General features: G+C 44.7%; 1 protein-coding gene across 1 annotated transcript; it reads right to left on the bottom strand.

Moving 5' to 3' along the window:
- Positions 1 to 487: 487 nt before the first annotated feature.
- LOC149454208 (tyrosinase-like) lies at positions 488 to 8485 on the bottom strand. Its single transcript, XM_089687678.1, has 4 exons — positions 7691 to 8485; positions 4131 to 4341; positions 2253 to 2394; positions 488 to 668 (listed from the first exon to the last, which is right to left on the bottom strand). The coding sequence occupies exons 1-4, from the start codon at positions 8483 to 8485 to the stop codon at positions 488 to 490; spliced, it is 1329 nt and encodes a 442-aa protein (XP_089543804.1).
- Between the last annotated feature and the right edge of the window lie 745 nt (positions 8486 to 9230).

Here is a 9230-nt window from a genome sequence, read left to right as displayed (position 1 = left end):
AAGTGATAGCGCTGAAAGCTGGCCTGGACAGGAAGGGGGTACAAGTGTCTGGCCTTGAAGTGGTTAAACAACATGCTTGGAGAATTTCAAAGTAAAAACATAAAAATGAAAAATTCCTTTTCAAAGTGAAACAAAAATGAAATTCCTTTTTAAGAGTACAAATCAGAATTTTAAAAGATAGCTTTGGATCATGTGCCCCAGCATTCCCATGGGCTGGTGTAGAAGTTACTGGATCACAATTACAGCCAATTAAGTGGCATTTTCAGATAAATACAAGACACCATTAATGTCATTTTATTTTTTTATTAAAGTTATATTTTCTTTTTAACATAAATAACGCTCAAAAGCCAATAGAGATCATTTGGAGGTGAACCTGCTGAACAAACTCCATATGAGATCTTGTTGTGGTCTTGAGATCAGAGTCATTTGACAGGGTTTCCATCACAAAATGGCAGATCCCAACCTCAAGCCTTACTTCAAGGGAGAGTTACAACCCCTGGTATTTAGAGTAGGTGTACCCAAATTTGTCGGAGGTGCGAAGGAGGTCTTTGTTCCTGTAACATGGAAAGTACGGAGTGCAGCAATCGTTACGACCGTGACCTAGTTCTTCATTATCAGGGTACATGTCTGGCGTTGCCTTGCGTCTGCGAAGCCATTCCTCGAAGATCCTACAAATATTTTATGGACTTTAAGCAATGTACACAACCAGAATATTTATATATAAAATACACACTTTAATTAGGAAAATTTAACTTTTATGATACCAGAAGCCATCCTTTAGGTGACCCACAATGCCCAAGGCCAGTAGGAGGGCTCCCAAACACATGACAGATCAGCTGCACAGGGGAGGATACCCATTTGGAGTCACTTACCCACCCCGATTGTTGGTCACAGTACAGACACCACAGCAACACATTTGCAGCATGCCGGCATTAGGCCCACAATGCAGCTGCCTTTATACATTAGGCGGTCCTAAAAAGGGGTTAGAGACCCCCAGCAGGTTTCTAAACTGGCAAACTCCGACAATATACCTTTTCTAGTTTGTTTCTCCTACATCTTCCAGAATTTCAGCCCAGGAAATAGCTTCAGAATTCTACATTTCTGGTGTTTTTGAAGCCAGAGTTTCCCCCTATGCTGGTTTCTTACTCTGACCCTTACATAGACCTGTGCGGTTCATTTTGTTCTGAATTGAAATTGGCAATTTATTATTTCGGAGAGTCAGACATTTTGAACAAAATGTCAAATGTAAACACAGATTTCCTTTAAACTAATTATAGCAGTCTTTCAAAATTTGAAGAAAACAAAAACCACGAAACAGGGCCGAAAAGAGACAAATTTTCTGAAATTCAAATTTCAGAGAATAGGAAATACATTAGAACATTTAATAGAAAATAAAAAAGGAATAGAAGAGACTATAGCTGTCTTTCGAAATTCGAATTTCAAAACTTTTATGAATGCAACAAACTAAATTAGCAACTTAAGTTGAACTAAATTTTTTGTTCTGCATGTCTACCGATATCACTGCAGTGCAAGTTAAGAAATTCTATTTAAAAAAAAAAAAAAAAAAAAAAAAAAAAGGACCACACTAATGACCATAATAATATCTAAAGCCAGCCATAGCTGGATCAAATCACAAAGGGTTCAGCGGGTACTAGGCAAAATTTGACCCATCTATGGACAGGCTGGTTGTATTGAAGTTGACCCATCAATATCTTCAGTACAACCAGAATGTTGGAGTTTTTTCCCCATCATGCATCACTACCAGCAATTATAGTCAGCAGTACAGATCACCGTGTTGCCGGGAGAGAAGGCTCTCTGCCGGTAGAACAGAATAGCACTGGTGGGAGAGATTCCTGGCGACAATCAAGGAATTAAAAAGGAAATTGTATAATCTATGGTAGGGGTGGGCAACTGTGGCCCCTCCAGCTGTTGCAGAACTAAAAGACCCATGAGGCATTGCAAAACTGACAGTTACAAGCATGACTCCTAAAAGGCAGAGGCATGATGGGACTAGTTCTATAGCTGGAGGGCCACAGCTGATCTAAAGGATATAACACGTCTCCAGTCTGTCTCCTCTAACCACCCGTTACGTTTACAGCCCAATTTTCTGTAGCATTACAAATACTGATTAGAGGTGACCCTTTGTGATGTCATAGGCCATAGTAGAAGGCCCATCTTTCTAGCAAGTTGCTCATCTTTGATGCAACAGATTTAGTGACAAAAAAAACAAAAACAAACAAAAAAGCACTTACTTGTCAATAAAAGCATGGTGAAGTACAAAGATGGGATCATTGCTGGAGATTGGAACCTCAGACATTGTCCCACCGATAAAGATATGGACCTGGTTATGCATGCTACGCCGCAGGGTCGTGCCATCTGCTGGGTTCAAGAAGCCTACAAAAGATCATAAGGCAATATCTGGTTACATTTTTCGTTCCAGCTCCCACGTCTTTACCAAAAGTGGGACTAAATTCATCAACCTTAACCATTTTAATTTGTACGCTGCTAGACTTAAGAAAAAAAATAAATATATCTTCCTATCTTTTCACATTTCTTCAGTTGCTTTCCGATATCTGGCCTAGGCAAAAATTATGCCATACCAGGGAGTCTTCATGGGCATTTTTCCTTCCTTCCATCTGGAGTGGGGCTCTAAGCCAAGCACATCCTCCTGCCTGCATGCCTGAGCCAAGGACAGATGGATTCCAGGAAGTAAATGCTACATGAATCACCTGCTCTTATTCCAAAGTAGCCATGGCAATTTTTTCCCCAACAAAATAAAAAGCGTGGAGATCTAGATTGATACAATTGCTTTGAATATGTATGAAATTAGTGTTTTCAGTTTGTGGTGCTTGGATAAAAAAAAAAAAAAACCCCTCATGTTTTTGGTACCAGAAGCCAATAAAGAGTTGGCAAAAGACCCTTACTTTGCAATGGCCAGATAGCGTTGGTCCATGTTACATAAGAGGTTTAAATATTGGTTACCCAAGTTTTTATGGGGCCCCTGTGATTGTACAGGTTCAGGCACATGCATTTCTATACTGCGGGGTCCTTTACTCAACATATCACAGTTCAGTTTATTTTTTTAGTTTTGGACAGGGTACGGAACTTTGGGCACTTGTCTTATCTGAAGGGGTGATTTAGGAGAGGTGCTCGGTTCAGCTCTTTGAAACAGCAAACTGGGTCATTAATTGAACATAGGGGCTTGGATTCAGCAGCACTACAAATCTGGGGTTCCCCATGATAAAGAGGGGATCCAAATTTAATAATCCATACATAAACAAGGGCCAAAACGACCATCAAGAATCCAAGTCCTTTAGGAATCACGAGTAACAGGAAAACAAAAGCAGCTCAAAATTGGGTCTTCATTGGAGGCCAAGATCACATCACTCAAGCAGGTCCTGGGTTCCTCCTGGTGCAGAACAATGCCCGGCCTCATGTGGGGGGAGTATGCAGGCATTTCCTGGAGGATGAAGGAATTTATACCACTGAATGGCCCCCACGCTCACCTGACCTAAATCCAATAGAACCCCTCTGGGATGTCATGTTTTGGTCCATCGGACGCCACCAAGTCGCACCTCAGACTGTCCAGGAGCTCAGTGATGCTCTGCTCCAGATGTGGGAGGAAATCCCCCAGGACACCATCTGTCTCATGTCCTGACGTTGAGAGGTATACATACAAGCACGTGGGGGCCATACAAACTACTGAGTACCATTTTCAGTTGCTGCAATGACATTTCAGCCAAAATGGACTTAAAAAAAAAAAAAATCCCAGTGGTGAATAAAATAAACCACCAAAATAAAGCTTTGTCTAAAGAGAATGCTAAAAAATTCATATGGGTACAGCGTTGCATGACTGCGCAATTGTCAAAGTGTGATAGCGCTGAAAGCTGAAAATTGTCCTGGACAGGAAGGAGGGGTGTGAAAGTGTCCAGACAGGAAGAGGGTGGGGGGGTGTGATTAAACAAGCTGAAGTTAGAAGCAGATTGGCTACTGTGCACAGCTGCACCCGATTCGGAGGGCTCCAGTTTTAGTAAATCTCCCCAAGACAGGGAATAAGGTGAAATCCCCACAGTGACATTGTAACAAACCAAAAGCCAAACTTTTTTTTATATAATATACTGTTTGCTGACCTTCTAAAGCATTACGGAAGCTTTTCTTTGAGGTCCTGTAGTAGGGAATGGTGTCAAAGGCTTCCCATTTCAGCGTGTCCTCTACATCTTGGAAGGTGGGTAGGAAGGTTCCATTTTCAACTCCAGGCTTCCTGTGTAGTCTTTCCATCTGATTATAGTCTACAGCACTCAGGCAGTAAACATCAATATAGTTGTACCCGCTGCAAATAGACTAAGGGAAAGAGCCTCGTTAGATGAATGCTCATTTGCTGAATTTTTTTTAAATACTCCCATTTTTATGTTAAATTCCAGTGCCCATGTATAGCCAAGTGTATGTACAGCCATGTGCTTCACCTGGTCAAATCAGAGAATGCTTTGCATTGATTGAAGATGCAAAGCACTCTGAATGGTAGCAATCAAAACCACCACTGGGCCAGTGTGCACATCGCCATAGTCCATGAATTCAGTCATTGGTCATGTATGCGGAGTCCATCAATGGTATAGGTCAGGGGCAGACTGACAACTCATGGGGCCCCTGGGCAATAGGGGATCATGGGGCCAGTGTCCTTGCTCAAAACAAGCCTATGAAAAAAGGTACCAGGGGCATCTCATGGGGCCTCCTGACCCCAGGAACTCGGGCAGTGCCAGAGTTTCCAAATGGTCAGTCCGCCCCTGGTATAGGTATACACTTGTAGCTGCAGATTCCAGCCGGTAATGGACACTGGATAAACAAAACCTAGAGAGTCCGATCGCCCCATTGTGGTAGATGTTATCAAAACACCAACTTAAAAAATGATTGCACTGATGTTAAGATATTCTGTATGCAGGCTTATACAACCACTGCCTCTTAGATGCTACCTCTCCCAGCGGATGAAACAAGTCCTCCATTAGGATGGAGCCCACTCACAAGATGAATGGAGTTGGAGTAAGCTGCCAAAGCTTCTGAGCCCCCGCCACCGAGACTGAGCTGGACCTACCATGCATGCCCCCCGGCTATACACAGAGCTGGCACAGATAACAGAAAGGGGGGGGGGGGGGAAGGGGGAACAGATTTGTACACCTGTTGCCTAGACAATGTTTCTGGGGTATGGTGCCCCCTTTTTCAAGTCTCTCTTCAAATGGTGCCAAGTAGCCAACCTCCTGCATTCAGTGTAGCAGGACAGCCAATCACAGTGCTGGGACAAGTCAATCTAGTGGCATGGGTGAAGATGTCAAACCCCCCCAAATGTAGAAGCATAGTTGGTGTGATGGGAGTCACTTGTGGGGGGGCCCATGGAACACAGCTCACTTTGGAGAGGTGGGGAGACCCCTGTCTCAGCTCCCCATATCCCTATTATGTGCAAATCACCCTGTGCCTGTTAGGGGTACAGGGTGATCTTTCCTAATAGGGTGGGGGGGTTGTTGATTTAATGCCATGTGGTTCCATCCCATTGTTCTAGTGTGTCTTGCATGGGAGCAAATTATGGGATGTATATTTGTATTGGCTGTGTCATTATGCAGGGAGAGGGGGGGGGGGGGGGGGGGGGTTCCCTTGACCATATACATCTTGTATCTGTGTTAAAATAAAAAGTAGTCTATTTCCTGGTTTACTTCAAGACTGGTGTCTAGTCTTGTATGGTCTGCTGTGGTCAGTGTTCGGACAGGGAAGCGATATCCTAATATGCAATGCAGGCTGGCACGGTTCTGTTACAGTTGGTAAAAATCCACCCCCCCTTCCCTAGTACACCAATCTTCACACTTACCCCCTAGGCCACACATACCCTCTTCTAGTACAAATCAGCTTCTCCCAGCAAAAATGCCCCCAAATCCCCTCTGCTCGCACCAATCCCCCCAAATCATTCATACTAGCACAAATCCACCGGATACTAGACCATTACAGGTTTTTGGACATCCCATAACCATGGGTATTACAGCACTGGCCATGCCACTGACTCCCAACAGCCTCAACCCTTCTGGAAAGGCTCAAGATTTGGGATCTGTGGGAATGTGTTCCCATTCAGCTAAAAGCCTGTCTGGGGTCAGGAAATTAGGTTGGACAAAACCTGCTCATTGCCGATATTTAACTTCATCCCAAGTCTTTATTACCACCATCAGGGCTTTGTGCATGCTGCAAAATGGTCAAACCATGTATTTACAACTGGCCATTATGGATATATGCTATGCTGCAATCAACAGTATTCAGAGGTATTGGGTAGGTGCAGCAGGGGTGTTGGGTAGGTGCAGCGGGTGTGGTGGGAAGCACAGAGTCCCGATTTGCTAAAAACAATATATTGTACAAGTAGTTCAACAGTATGACCAGGCCTGACAGGAGGCCTAACCTGACCAATATCACTTACAACAGCTCAATGCAGAGACAGAGGTTTGTAGACTCCGTTGTCCACAATGACAAGCGAAGTACAGCCTGGCTAATCCAACCAAAAAGGGGAAGCTTCCTGAGAAGGTAAACAGTCCCTACTCTCTCCCTCCTTCACTGGAACCTTTCCCAATTAGTAGTGCTGACTGACAGGGAACCGGTCCCTATGCTAGCCACTCACAAAGCATGCCAAAACCTGTGGGAAGAGACTTAAACTCTGCTTGGCCTAAGATGTAAATCAGGCAGGACCATGGATAACGGAGTACCACCAGTCCTTCTGTAAAGGGCCCTGGCAGCTAGAAAAGCCAGATGTGGGCAGGGAGGGTGATAGGCATGGTGGGGGGGGGGGGGACCAATCCCCTGTATGACTCTGCAGCAGCTGAAAGCTGGCTTCTTTTCCTCCCACTGGCTTTCAGCTGCTGCAGAGAGCCATTCAGGGGTCAGTTCCAGTAATTATCAACCCCTCCCCCCACAAGACCCATCACTCTCCCTGTGCACCATATGTCTCCCCCCCCCCCCCCTTTGCTGCTGCCCAGGCATCCCCTGTGTGCCCCCACCCCCTCAGTGCTGCTGGCTTCCCTCCTTTCCACCAAGCTGCAAGCACACTATAGGACCCTTCAAGGTGGAGTGAGGGAAGGATCCAATAAATGTCATTTACCAGCCCCTTCCTTTCCTAAATGAACAAGGTACCAATCAGTCACTGTATTCATTCATAACTGAAGCATAGTAAAAAACTATTTTTCTGGGGTGCACCCCATCAGGTTGACTGTATGGTGCCCCGTGGCAGCCCTGCCACCAGGGTCACATGGGACAAGAGCATCCAACCAGATCACGGTCCTTTCAGACAGAGGAAGCCAGAAACCCAATGTCTCTACACTTCCTCCCCTCGGCATTGCCGCTGCGGTCCAGTGTCACCTGTTCTGGAAAATAGAGGCTACCTGTCTACAGGTCTGGTCCAAATTTCTAACAGATTGGCAAGGGTTTCCATATAGATCCTTGCTCTGTGCAAAACTGGGGAAAGCAATGCAGATGTGAATGCTCCACTTTAGAGAGATTGTCCATCACTAATGGTCATGGTGACAATATTTTACAAGACCTAAGCGAGGACAAATATTCAACAGCACAAGCAGTTTGCTTTTTTTTGAGGAAGATGCCAACAAAGTTAGGGGAAGTTTCTCTAACAGAGCCCTGAAGAGCAGTACAAACCTGAGAAAGGTTCCCCACCTACCTTCCAAGTGGCAAAATGGGAGTATCTACTGATAAACCCTTGCACGTCATTATCCCCGAAGAAGTCATTGTTACAGATGGAGCATTTTTTCTCTCCTCGCCAGTCCCAATAAGGAAGGGCAAAGTTTTCATCCCCTGTCAAGAGCTGAATTTGTCTCTCTAGGAAGAGGAGGCCCAGCCGATGCCAACCGGGAAAAGCTGGACCTTGATGGGCGTAGTTTCTGGTCAAAAGAAAGTCCCCATCTAACAGAAGTGGTTTTGTGGAGTAGTAATGGATCCAAGAAAAAACATCATAGATGAAGGCATCAATAAAGCGGTACGTGTCCTTGTGATGGCGGTCTCCAGTGTATAAGATGACAAAATTTTGACTTATTGTGGTTTTGGCCAGTGCCAAGTAGCTGAAGAATTTTTTCCTTTCCAGAAAAGAAAGTTCTCGAATTTCTTTGCGCACAACGGTGTTTTTGCGGTCACATTGTTCTCCAAAATACCCGTACTTACAGTCACCGCAGTCATAGCCTCTGTAGTCTTTGAAGCACTCGCAAGTGGAGTTATAGTAAAAATGTGGCCAGTCCAGGCGGTCGTCGTCATATTGGGGCACTGTGCCAGCTGCAAAAGGGGTAATTGTAATCCGGTTACGGCATCTGCCGCGGCCTGAGTTGGAACCACAGGGGCTGCCATCCTTCCAAAGCGGGCAACAGATTTTTGTCTGAATTGCAGTATCTGTGGTGCAGGCTCGTGGGAATTGACCCTGGACTAAATTAAAACAAAGAACGAGGAAGACTCCAAGGGCAATCATGGCTCACAGCAATAGAAGATTGACCATTGGAGAAGACAGCAGACCCAGAGTGTTTCGGAACTCCAATCTAAAATAAATAAAAAAAAGTTGTAAAAAACAGGGGATTCTAAATGCATGAAACATTAAGTGAAATATGGGAGTTAGTTTAGGAAATGCAAAGAGTATTTCTGTGCCACTTTGGAGCAGGTAATGGGCTTTCTAAAAACTCAAGCACTTCCTGCTCGTGTTTTGATCGCCTCTCTACAACTGGATTTCCAAACACCACTATAAAAGACAGGTAAGGGGTTAGGACCCCTCATTTACCTGTGTGCATGTAAAGAATGAGTTCTATTTACCCAGGATATATGCAGACTTTGGTTATTCACCATTTATGAACTGACTAGGGTGATCACCCACTAAATCAAACCTCTGGCTGTAGCCAGAAGCCATTCATTTAGTCTCACTACTTCCTGCTGTGCAGGCAGCATGCATCTTTGGTTGCTAGGAGGATGCAAGGAGCCACCTACATTCTAGTAACCAATAATGCCATGTGTCCTAGCAACCAATGACACCCTTAACCAACATGCTGGCATCCTAGCAACCAATTAAATCATTGGTTGCAAGGATTCCAGCAGCTGCATGGTTCTTGGTTATGGTGCACCATAGAGAGGAACACACACACACACATGCTAGATCTCATGCAAACTTGGAGTGTATGTGGGACTTATAATTGAAAATCATCAACATGTGGATCTACAAAACTGCA

Source organism: Staurois parvus, unplaced genomic scaffold (assembly GCF_062004578.1).
Source record: "Staurois parvus isolate SC_StPar_1 unplaced genomic scaffold, SC_StPar_1.0 ptg000433l, whole genome shotgun sequence".
In the NCBI taxonomy this organism is placed as follows: domain Eukaryota; kingdom Metazoa; phylum Chordata; class Amphibia; order Anura; family Ranidae; genus Staurois; species Staurois parvus.
The sequence above is the reverse complement of the archived record's forward strand: the minus strand, read 5'-3'. Positions and strand labels throughout refer to the sequence as shown.